Source organism: Aptenodytes patagonicus, chromosome 5, assembly GCF_965638725.1.
Source record: "Aptenodytes patagonicus chromosome 5, bAptPat1.pri.cur, whole genome shotgun sequence".
In the NCBI taxonomy this organism is placed as follows: domain Eukaryota; kingdom Metazoa; phylum Chordata; class Aves; order Sphenisciformes; family Spheniscidae; genus Aptenodytes; species Aptenodytes patagonicus.
This window is the reverse complement of record NC_134953.1, coordinates 39,196,390-39,208,717: the sequence shown is the minus strand read 5'-3', so window position 1 is coordinate 39,208,717 and position 12,328 is coordinate 39,196,390. Positions and strand designations below refer to the sequence as shown.

Genomic DNA, 12,328 nt, shown 5'->3' with positions numbered 1-12,328 from the left:
AATGCTCAGTTTTGAATGTTTTTTGGGCGTGCTGAATGATCTTAACCAATTACTCTGTTTTTTGGGAATGGATTTAACATAGAAAAAATTCTTAAATGGAAGACATTTGACTGTTTTAGCTGAGCACTTTGAGAATTAGCTTGTGTTCAGATACAAAAGGATGTGAAATGTGAAAGTTGTCCTGAAATTGTGTGGATAACTGATTTGTGAAGATGACGTCTCTAAAAGAGGATGGAGGCTTGGAAAGGGTTTTTTCCCTACAGTTTCTGATACTGTGCCTTACCTTTCTGGCTAGAAGGTATCGTAGAGTATGCTGGAAGGAAAGTAGGATGTGGAAAAGAAGCTGGAGGTCTATAGACAGTGGTTTTAGGTGTTAGTGAGGACTGACTTCAGGTTTCTCCACCTTGAACTTTGAAGGATAGCAACAGTCCATGTTGTGCTTTGTAAAGTAGGTAGATTGATTCCCCCCCCCCCCCCCCAGGGGATTATAATATAATTCTGTAGAATACAATGTTTAATGGTGGAGAACAACCCCTGAGAAGGATGCTTTCAGCTTTTCCTGTAGTGGGGAGAGCTTCCCATGCATTTTATGGAAATCGATCAAACACACAGCTTCTCAGTGAGCCAGAAAAAAATAAATGGGAGAGTTGTGAATTTTTTTAAACTTCTGTCCTCCTAGTGGCTGAGAGCCTGACAATCTTATTGATCAGGTCAGCTGTTATTTTCCCCTACTAAGATCAGTGGGAGAAATTCCCTTTCCCATTAGCTGCAGGCAGGCTGGGCACCATAATGACAGCGTACGTTCCCCTTCCCCAGGTCTCTGGCAAGTAGATGCTTGTTTAAAATAATAAAATATTTTACTTTGTTTGCTCAAAGATGCAAATGAGTAAATGCTTCTCCTTCCCATCTGTCTAAACCTTTGTATTTCAAAGAGCGATTAATTTAATATCTTCTTTTATTGCTAGTTTATGGATGGGGTTTTCAACTTATGAGGAATATTTTAAGCTGTTTGCTGACTATGAATTTTAAGTGCAGAAAAGAAACCCATAAAAATTAATAAACCAACCTCTGGAACTTTTTCATGGGATCCTTCGAGCGGGTGAAGTAGGATGCTAATAGCTAGTTTATGATAAATGCTGCTAAAGACAGGCAATTGGAGGAAGAGGCAATAAATCACACAAGCAGGTGAGACACTGCTGGCAACATGGCCGGCAGCAATCACAGAAAACTGCTTTCTCCACAAATCCTGCCTTCAGTTTAAAGGAAAACCAGACATTCTTTATTTGTCCTTAACATAAGCATCAGTGTAATTTTGCTTCGGATCTATCTCGATGGGAAGGGAAGCATAAGCATTTTTTTCCGTAAATGATACTTCAACCTGGTATCCCGTAAGCATAAATAGTAGTTATCTTGCATGAAATGAATGCCATTAGCATGTTGTCTGCTGTTAGTGATTCACCTCGTATTAAATTCTTGACGCTCTCCAGATGGTAAAGGACGAGCTATTGGAAAGAGTTTTATTTGATCAGTAGAGCTGAACTTTTTTTTTCCTGAAAGCTGTATTTTTTGGTGATCTACATGATTATTTTTGTCTCTTTTCTTGTGGTTTCCGAGCCAGATACGGGTTAAATTTTCATCTAAATTATTAGCTGAGCTCATCCCCACTCTGCAGTCACATACAATGGTGAGTTCTCTCAAAAACAAAAACCCTGAGGTGGATGAGAGACGTCAGCTGCAGACAGTGGGTCTGACCCGGAGAGGCTACGTGCTAACTCTTGCTGGGATGTCTACTCAGGCTTCTTAGCGGCGCCCAGTCAAGGCAACAACCTGGTTGCTTCAAAACTTTCTTGCTCTTCGCAAGTCTAACCGTTCAACTTGATGTTATGTTTTGCCTGCTTATTTTATTGTCGGTTAACCGGTTTTCTTTCCTTTATCTTGTATATGATGGGATCTCCGCTAGACAGAGGTAACCGTGGGGGACAGTTGTCTAGCTGGACCCTTGTGTGGTGGTGTTTGTCAGTGGTTTTTCCTAAAACCGTTCCTAAATTCAGCTTTGCTTTCACCATGCTTCTGTGCTTGCATGACCCGGTTTCTGTGGAATAACCTCATCCATGCCTACTATCCTTTATATTAATTTCATTTTCCTCTGTGTGTGCGTGTGCCTCCTCCTGCTGTGTTCTTAAAATGGGTCACCAGTGTGGATTTCCTAACAGTTTTATGGATCCTTTTCAGTCTTTGAAGCTTCAGCGGATCAAAGGGACTTGGATTTTTAGCTTAGTAAGGGAGATTAGCTGATAAAACGTGGTATTTTCTCTTAAAACAAGGTGTTGAAAAAGAACTGGAGCGAGAGAGAGAGAGGTTGAGATTGATATCGGTCCTGGTCCTCCTAGTGAGCTTGCTAAACACACTCCTGAATCATGTGCTTCTGATAACTACATGTTTTTTATAACTTCGATCATACTTTATATTCATGTGAAATAGTTCTTTCTTGGCTACTGCTACAACAGAGTATAACTAAAACACTATTAGTGAAATACGATAATTTCCTTTCTGAATCCTGTATTAAAAAATCTGATTTTCATAACACTAATCTCTCAAAGATTCAGACAATTTTAAGCAAAACGGACATAGCTTTATTTATCTGTATTCCAGCTAGGCTAAACCAACTAATTAATATTGTGCAGTTCCTTATCCCTCATTTGAGATGGGGAAGCACTGGTCTTTGCAGAGCATTTCTGACAGATTTGAAGGCTGGAAAAGGTCCACTGAATATGAATGGAGATAGTGGAGGTGTGTGTACATGGAATGGCTTGTTGGTGGTAAGGATACAAATGAAGCTTTCCATTTCTCTATTTAATTGATTGCTTTATTTTCTTTTTTTGGGGTGTGGGTCGGATGAATAAATAGAAATTATCCCAGGAGCGAGAGAAGTTTGCCGATGAAGACAGCATATTTTATGCGCTTGGAGAATGTGGACTCATTTCTTTTTCCGACTACATCTTCCTCACAACAGTCCTTTCCAGTAAGTACTGAGGTTTTTTCTCTGCAATTACTGCTTGTTTATGTTTGGAAGGTTTACAAGCAATGAGTTTGCTATTGTTGTCTACATACATTTCCCCAAAAGGAATTCTTGATTGCTTGAGACTTTAGTTGAGTGAATAATTGCTATTGCTTCATCTCGTTTAGTCTTAGCTTCGAGTGGTTCAGAAAGATAAGCAGATCGATGACTTCTGAAGACTTATTTTAAAATGTGGCAAAAATTTTTTTGAATGAGTCACTTGACCTGCTGTTCAAAACTGTAAATGGAGATGTGTTCTTGAGTTGTGTTCATATGATATTCTTGTGTTTGGATGAATATTGTTTTCAAGCTCTTCACTGGTTACAGGACTGTTCAAACTCTCCTCTCCAGCTGTATTTTCACTTGCGTAAGCTCAGGCTTGTGTGTGATGAAATCCAATGAGGAGAGAAGTTAGGCTGTTTACATTTCAACAAGTATCATTAGAATACCTTCTGTCTTTTCACCCTGCTGCACTCGACTTGCATTTGTGATATTTCTGCGATCTGCTAATCTGTTCCAGCAAAGTCTTCTGCACTTGAAGTGCTGGCACTTAGAAGTTTGCTTTGTTGGCAAGAAACAGTGAAACTGAAGCCTTTGGTAATGTCAAATGACATTTCTAGACTTTCTTCATGGGAAAGCAAGCTCAAAGCCTCATTTGCAGAGCTTCTCTAGCTGTTTGGAAGGTGCTGCATCACAAACAGGAAAGTCAACAGAAATTCCAGTTATTTTCCAGCCCCATTAGAAAATGTGGGTTAATGGGGAATACGTCACTGTCCAAATGAACTTGAGACATTTTATTTTTAGACTTAAAAAAAAAAAAAGAGAGAGAGAAAACTTGGCCATCTAATCTTGTATGTGTTTCATGATGACCTAACTACAGGAATTAAAAAGCTGGACGCTTCCCAGCTTACTGTAGACCCCCATTGCTACCTGCTCTGTGCTGTTTGGGGAGTCAGCTGGGTAATTCACTCACGTTTTGTAAAAGCAACAAGTGCTTTATTTTTTTCCCCTGTGTTCGTGCATGCTGTAACATGGACAAATGAAAGAGGCAACTCTTCATTTACTGAGGATCTATTACCGGGGAGCAGCAATGTTCAAGGTCTTGTTTGTTGTCAAATGGACGTGGTGGGGGAAGACCTGTATGTGACCTTCATGTCATGAAAACAAACACTGAGAGATAAAGCTACTTCAAGCCAGGGAAATTTTTTTATGATTTTAACCTGCTTTTTTGTTTGACAGAGTCTCAGAACTGACTCTTAAGACTTCTGCTGTTCCTTTCTTACATTAGTCTATCCTGTGCTGAAGTTATCTAAGGTATTCTCACTTGTGTAGTGAGGGCTTTTAATCCAAGTCTCCACAGATGACGACGAACTCACAAACCTATAGGATCACATTACTGAATGTGGTTTAGAAAACACTCGTGCCCTTGGCTTTATGGCTGTGCTGGTGGTGAACAACCCCCTGATCAAGTACGCAGGGCACAAAATTAATTTCATGTGCTTCCACGGGCAGCAGCAAGAGAAATTGTTCTTGCTTTGGTTTAATTTCTTTGTTGTGAGAATAACAGAAAATGGACCACCTTGTGTTAGAGTAGCAGCCAACCTTATTTTGGAGGACTGTGCAGGTGGGACGGGTTTTTTTTCCTCTTGTTCTCGGGCTTTTAAACGTGTTCATAGTTACTGGGGAATCAGACTAATGAGAGGAGACAGAATTGGGTAGTTTGTGCTTTGAGGAATGATATGAGGGGTGGGCAAGGGAGGAGCTTTCAAAAAAGCGGGGGTAAAAGAAGAGGGGAGGGGAAAAAGTGTTCTGGGACTTTTAGGCTGACTTGTAGGTATTTTGGGAGTTTGCTGAATGGACGTTGAAGATGGAGGAATGTCTCCAGCTCCAATGGAGCTACTGCCAAACAGTGATTCCCCAGAGGAAGAATTTTGGTTTCATTTTTAAAGCATTTGCTTTTATAAAAATAAAACTCCCAAATAAACCTTGCCCTGTGGCTAGATAGAAAATTGACTGTTATGCTGTGCTGGTTTACTTTCCTACTAGTGAACATTACCTTGCAGGAATCCAGTAGTTACTGATTATGGGGTTTTTTTTTTTCCCCCCTGGGAAATAAATAAAATAGAATGAGGAAAGTACATCTTAAAGCTGACAGTTCAATATTGGTTTTCTCACTGTGTTGTTTAAATAACTCAAACATCAAGTATGTATCCAGACAAGAGAGCTGTAGATTATGTCAAATAGCTAAAAGCCCCTAAATATTGAGAAAGGAAGGTGGCATATTGAGCACTAAAGCAGGATAATCAGAAGGGGAATGTGAGGTTGGGTCTGGGGGTGGGAGGCAGCAGGGAGAGGCGTTCCTCTGCTGTACTCAGAAGTGATGGAAAGAGATCAATCGTATTCTGGTCTGGCTTATTGAACTCAAAACTGATCAATGATAACCTCTGAAAACAAGAAACCCAGTGGGCTTCATGTTATTGTGCTCCTCGGAAGGGTCGTGCCCAGCAAGTCTGCTGAGACGGCTCCTGCCCATCTCCCTGGTTCTACCGAAAGCACCACCAGGCTTTGAGAGCGCCTTCCCAGAGCATTTAATTTAATTTGTCTTTGTGGCTTCAGCTGAAGCTCACTTCAGTTGTATTCTCTGACATGCGAACAGTGTGGCAGCTGCTGGGGAGGGAGAGGAGGGAGGGCTGGAGGCTTCGTCTGCATGTTGCTCACAGAGAGCTGTTTGCATATTGCACAGAAAATGAAGTCTGTCACCATATTTTATTTACAAGTGATTTCTCGCTCTAGCACTGTCTGTTCTCATGGGTTGCCGTGTTTCTGTGAAAATGTGTTTTTAAAACAACTAATAAAATAACATTTAACTGCTTCAGAAAGTCAGCCTTCTATTAAAGGCAATGAGAACTGAGTGGCATTGAGGATACCCTGCAGTTTTGGTTGCTTGAGCTGCTCTCTGGGTTTTGGGGCAGAGGTAGAAAGATGAGCAAAATGCAGGATAAGCAAAATGCCAGTGGGATTTCCCCAGGTCCTTCAAACATCATAGGAAAGCAAAGACATCGCTTCCCTAACCGAAGAGGTTTTTGCTTTTGGACTTGCAGAACGGGTGGAAGGAGAGAAAGAGCTTTTCTATCTTCAGCGACTGCAATTTCAGAGCAAATGTGGACCGTTGTCCAGGCGCACTAATGCCTACTTGATTAACAGGTACTGAAGGGAGCTGGGCATTAAAAGAATAAGTCGGTGTTGTTTCCATAATTGGACTGTCGCTGTGTCTGGATTTACTCCTCCTGGAAGGAGGGTTAAATAGCATTGGCTCAAGCCAAAGTAATTACTCTCTTGCCAGGGCTCTCGTATCAGACCTGCAGTTCCTTCTCCCATCTCCTGCGGGTTCTTTCTAGAGTGTGGCATGCTGCCATCCCTTATGGGTACTGGCCGGCAAGAGGCCTCTTGCCTAGGATAGATTCACCTTTTTTTCTCCTTTCCCGTGTGTAGGAAATAAATCCCAAACCATCTAGCTCTGGAAATTATTTTCTGGACGGATATTGAGCACTGTGCAGGTCCCTGCGATGGAGGTGGCATGGCGTGCTCTCCCCCACTGCTGCACTCAGGCGACGTGATCTCTGGGATCTATTTGCACTGTGGTCATTTTGAATACATGTTGCTGGCTAACACAAATGTCTTCAGCCTCCTTCCCTGCCTCGAGTGAGATCTGTTATCTTACCAGTGGTGTTTTAATCCTGCAAAGCAACACTAAGTGCCATAGGGCTCATTTCTACAAGAAAAGGAGATAGAAGGTTGCTTTGAGTTTATAGGAATATTTTTGCTTGTGGTCCTGTTCATGTTAATTTTATCTTTAAACTTTCAAGACCCTCCATTTACCTACATGCATATACATAGGTCCATCTCATCCACACTATATGGTGCAGGGATGTCTTCAATACCTTTCTGCCAGCCCAGTCGCTGCTGTGTGGGATTTCCAAGATGTATCTGAGCAGCACAGAGATTCTCTCCCAAGGGATGTCCTAACTTCCGAATGTAAGCCTGGTTGCTTCCTGTCAGACCAAAGGCTCTATGGCTCAGCATCCCACTTCTGCCATGGGCTGGTAGCTGTGCTGAAGGACAGAAACAGGATGGATTTCTCGCAATTGGCAGTTTGGGACCTTCCCAAGCAGAGCTTGATCTCTCTGGTTTGAAAACCGACACTAGGGCATGGGATGCTCTGCCAGCCTCTCTGCCTGCAGTTGTTACTTGGTCTTTCTCTGTTCACCTCTTCATCCCTTGCATTTGCATGGTGTGATGGGCTGACGGATCTCCACCAACCTCCTGTATCAGAGAGGACAGTAAATTTGCAGCGGGGAAGGACTACTCTGCGTTCAGCACTTGTTAGCCTGATTGAGAAGTTCCAGAAACTTACTCATGATTATTTCTGTAGAATTAGGAAGTAGACTAATTTTGTGTTGCTCATATCAATATCCCAGAACCTGCAAATGTTTGGGGTGTCCTCTTTCTCCAGGGGTTCCCTGGAGAGCACAGCTTCTAATGGCCTTCGTCTGGAGCTGCCATTTCCACAGCTTGTTTCCAGGTCCTTATTTCAGAGAGGCATTTAAGAGGGAATCTTGATTTCCAGCAATGCTCTGTGAGTTGTCGTAACTGATGAGAAGTTGTTGAAAGGTAAGTCTTGTATTCCAGCTGAGGCTCTGTCACATTCTCTCAAATCTCTGAAACTGAGGTGTACGCTTCTCATTGACATTAAAACCAAAGCACAAAATTTGGTGTCAAAATTACACAGTCTCTTTAACAAGCAAAATAGAAAAGTGAAACAGCAATAGTTTTTTAAATGGATTTTTTAGTTGATTAAATAGAAGAAAGGTTAAAAATGGCATCACCTGGGACATCACTCCAAGGAATAGCGTTACTGCATGCTTGGTGTGAATTTCTGTATTTGAAAGTGGCACGTTCTCATGGTACAGCTTTCCAAAGGGTGGACCAGAGCATCGGTTCACATGCCACATCCTTTAGCTGTTCCTTAAGCATGTGTCTGATCCATGCGTTTCTGTACAAGATGACAGTTTATTTGGGATTTTACCTGTCAACTGTACTAGTTAACCCCTTCTTTGCTTTCTGTTGGACACCTCTCACTGTCTCTGGTGGCAATGTGGGCATGTGCAGCTCAGTAGCTTTGGAGCTTGGTGCTCAAGCAGGGCTTGAATCCACGTGCCTGGGTTCTGGCATGTGAACCTCCAGCGTGGATTTAGAGTGAGGAGCTAACAAAAACTTTATTTCTCTTGGTATAAGTTGTTTAGGGCTTTTCTTACTATTAGTAGTGGTGGTATTTTTACTTTGCATGATGGCAGGTTCCTTATCAGCCGCTTCCTACTCCTTTCCCTGCGTGTGGAGCTGCACCGGTGAGCCAGGCGTGACGGTCCAGCCAACGCGATCCGGCTCATGCTGTTAAGAAATAACACCTACTCCAAACGTGTGCCAGTAATAGAAATAGGGTATACTCCTACCAGGTGTGAAAGACCTGTTTTCCGCTCGTCAAAGTAGCATTATAGTTTAGATTTTAACTGGAATTCGAAAATCAGATGAAAATGATTTTCTGGGTGTTAGACTGCTTTAAAGCTTCAGTCTGTATTTTAGTGGGATTTGTATACCTAGGTTTTAAAATGATGCATTTGTATTACTTCAGAGGTAATTCTGATTCTTCTTTATGATAAGAAATAACCCTTAGCTATTTAAAGATATTTTACCTTTAGAACCGATGATATTGTGGCTCAGTCTCCGTGCTGTGGGCTAGGTTATATTAGCTGCCTGTTATTTACATTTCTGGGTTGATTAACATTAAAAAAAAAAAGTTGGTGGGATTTGGATTCGTTTTCTGAAATAGTGGAATAATTTGAAAGGAAAATATCTGCAACATTAGGACATTTTAGTGTGAGTTTTTTTCCCCATATTCATTGCAGCTGGGGCTCACCCGTCTATATTCTATGGATAGTTGCTTCCCTATAAGGCTGTAACTCCGTTCTCAAAAAAAATACTACAGCATTTGGAGATGCATTATGTGACAGTGCATCAGCTAGCTCTTCCCTGTTACCGGTGCAGTCACTTACGATGAACTAGATACCAGTCCTGGGCTGCTGGCTGTGGTCTTGTAAGGTTGAGATCATCTATGACCCCGATTTTTTCCTTCAGACAGAAATGTTCCAATTCAAACATGTATAGAAAAATTTCTCGGCTAAAATAACTGCTGTGCGGAGTCAGACAGAATAATGAGCATGCTGATTCATGTAACTTAAGGGGACCCCCCTCCTCAAGATCAGGGGGATCTTGATTAATCTTTGGCTGGAGGAATAAGGTAAGCTTTTTTTTAATGTTGTGGCTTGAAAAAAGGAAAAGAAAAAATATTAAAGCTGCAAGGCTGGAAGAGCCATCTCTCTAGATGAAAATCTGTCTCTACCTTAGGAGGACTGTGTTAATTTTTGAATGATTATGAAGATATATTTTTTTCAGCTTCAGGGTACTATGGCCTTTGTACATATATTTTTCTTAATTTTGGGATAGATGGGGAAGAAGCAATCATAGGATATTTAACTCCTAATGACTAATTTTTCTTAAAGTAACTCCCCAGCTGAATTCTTGATCTTTCGTCCCACACTGGAGTTGCCTGGGGAGTTACTAGGCTTCAGGATGGATATTGAAGTCCTGAGCTGCTTTGTATTTAAATTCAGACAAAGAAATATTCAACTACTCCTGAAGGGAGCAATGTTTATTTTCCAAAATTGTGTTCAAAATAATTTTCCTAAAATGCAGTACCTCCACTTGAGGTGGATGCTCTACAGACACTTAATTCTTGTGACTGTAGCCATGTACTGCATGAGTTGCAACAGGAGTCAGAGGGAAAGACTTAAGAGGTATCTCCAAGTGTGGAGCATTGAGTTTGGGGGAAAGAGAAGATCAAATGAGCACAAAAATAGTAAAATGTGGCCTTTCTCATCAGTGAGCATTTATTGTCTTTCAGAATGCATTGCTTCTGGTGAGAGTAAATGGCAATAAAGAGTAATTGAGTGCTGCAGATTGGTCCACTGAATAATTGAAAATAGTTTAAAATGACATATGTGGCTCAAAGATGCCTAATCAACCCATCTAATGCTTCAGAGGTTCCCTGGGGCTTTATACTGATCGATCGGGTGGGTTTTTCAATGTGGTCAGTGCTGCTGCTCATCATCTGTTTGTCTGGTAGAGGTTGCTCATCTTTTTGTAATGCTACTGCGCGTGGCTTTTGGGTTTTTTATTGCCCTTCTGTTCCCAAATATTTCATTTGAACAAATGAGTCAAGAAAAATGTTAATTGCCCTTTGCACTAACTCCCAGGTTAGTTGAAAAAGCAACTTGGTGTGTAGAGCTGGTGGAGTCTATGGATCTACAGAATAATTTCAACCTGATCTTTCTAGATATATTTGCATATATCTCAAAGCAGGGAATAGGTAACTCATGAATTGGTATTGGTGTGGGCTCCAGTACTGTTTTCATTTGTGTTAATGATTTGGAGGAATCATTAGGAAGTTGTTGTATCCTCCTGAACATCTAAAGACTAGAAATAAAGCTAGAAAAGAAACTGCGGCTGCTCTGACCTGTTCCTGACTTGTTGCTCAGGGGAAATTAGTTGCAATGAAAAATCTTGATTCTGAATAACATCAGAAAGATGGCGAGGAGATAGCTTGCAAAATCAGAGCAAGCTGGAAATGCAGCTCAGCGCTTGGGGAAATCCAGAAGTGGTTCTCCCTTTTAAAGACAGGCATTGAGCCATATTAAAAGCAAACAGTTCTTTAAATGGTTTTGGTAACCATTGCAGGAGGAATATTGCGTTCATTTTGAAGCATCTTAATTAAGGAGGCAGTGGGGAAATTTAGAGAAGCTGCAGTTGAGAATGGTAAAATTGGGGGGCAGAATAAAAGGCGGGGGGGGGGAGGCTAAGTTTAGCTAGGCAAACCAGTATCTGCTGCTTTTATGGTCTGCAAGTTTTTGAAAGATGCAAGTACAAGAGGAAGACGAGAAATGGAGGTTTTACAGGCTGATGTAATCACAAGTAATGGGTGGGCAAGGGGGGGTTAGCTGCCATCGGAATGACTCTTCCCCAGTAAATTCTGGTCAGAAACATCATGCCCAAGAGGAGAGGCAGAAATCATCTCACTCAGGACCAATAAATTCAGGCTGCCCAGCGATCAGGGACATAAATCTTAATGAACATTTCTTCCTGAGCAGGATGAGCTAATTGCCTTCAGTGCCCTCTGGTTTCCCTGGCTTGGATTCATGTTTGTTGGATTTAAGTGCCATTACAAGAAATTGGAGTTAGATATGCAGATCAGAGGAAGAAACGGGCTGTGTCGCTTATTAGCTAAAGGATTGAAGTAATTAAATTTGCTAATTTAAAGACACGTTCCTTCCCTGTCCTTAGAAAACACTGACCCTGCAGATTTTTGATGATGCTGAACTGTTCATTTTAATTTTGCAAGTGATGTTCTCCTCTGGGGCTTTGATAAACTGCTCTTAAAAATGTGTATTTAGAGAAGGGAAAGGAAGGAAATGGCCTTTGCGAGGGGTAAGTTAAGTATCTTGCTTTCTCTATTCACCCTGTGTCTGCACAAATGGGACGTGGTATTATATTTTTCCTTAAAGAAAAGGGCGGGGGAGGGGAACCCCAAATACCAATTTTTTAATGAGGGGTAACAAATTTTCTAATCTCAGAATATACATCATTGTACCCTGGCAGGGAAAATAGAGGAAGAAAGATGAGATGTGTAAGTTGCTCTTTTTCTAGCATCTTGTAACTAGATTAGAGCTTTGTATAGTCCCCTATTTCCTCATAGAGGAAACTACTTTTTCGCTAGATTTTGGGGGTTAATAAGGAGAAATCACATCCAGGCTTTCATACAGTACATGCAATTAAAGTGAATAAAATTGGATGTGTTATTTAAATGTTAGGAGGGTAGTTGGAAGGTGCTTAATATTGTTGATCTCAAGGAAATGGGGAATTAATCACTGGAAATGATGGATGGATACAGAGGAGGCTTTTTGTATAAATCCCTTTAATTAGATTACATCGTTGAAGAGATTATGAAGTTGGTGTTGGGGACTGTTGTGGTTTAACCCCAGCCGGCAACTAAGCACCACACAGCTGCTCGCTCACTCCCCCCCAGTGGGATGGGGGAGAGAATCAGAAGGGTAAAAGTGAGAAAACTTGTGGGTTGAGATAAAGACAGTTTAACAGGCA

The 12,328-nt window shown here is 41.4% G+C and overlaps 1 protein-coding gene across 5 annotated transcripts in view; it reads left to right on the top strand.

Annotated features, from left to right (window-relative positions):
* The window catches only part of MICU1 (mitochondrial calcium uptake 1), a 112,548-nt gene that overhangs the window by 56,553 nt on the left and 43,667 nt on the right, over positions 1–12,328 (top strand). For 4 of the 5 annotated variants that reach the window (XM_076339440.1, XM_076339436.1, XM_076339438.1 and 1 more), the window contains 2 exons: positions 1,619–1,684; positions 2,908–3,022. In XM_076339440.1, coding sequence (XP_076195555.1) covers positions 1,619–1,684; positions 2,908–3,022 — 181 coding nt within the window. The remainder of the gene's footprint in view (positions 1–1,618; positions 1,685–2,907; positions 3,023–12,328) is intronic. The other variant, XM_076339439.1, reaches the window with a different exon arrangement.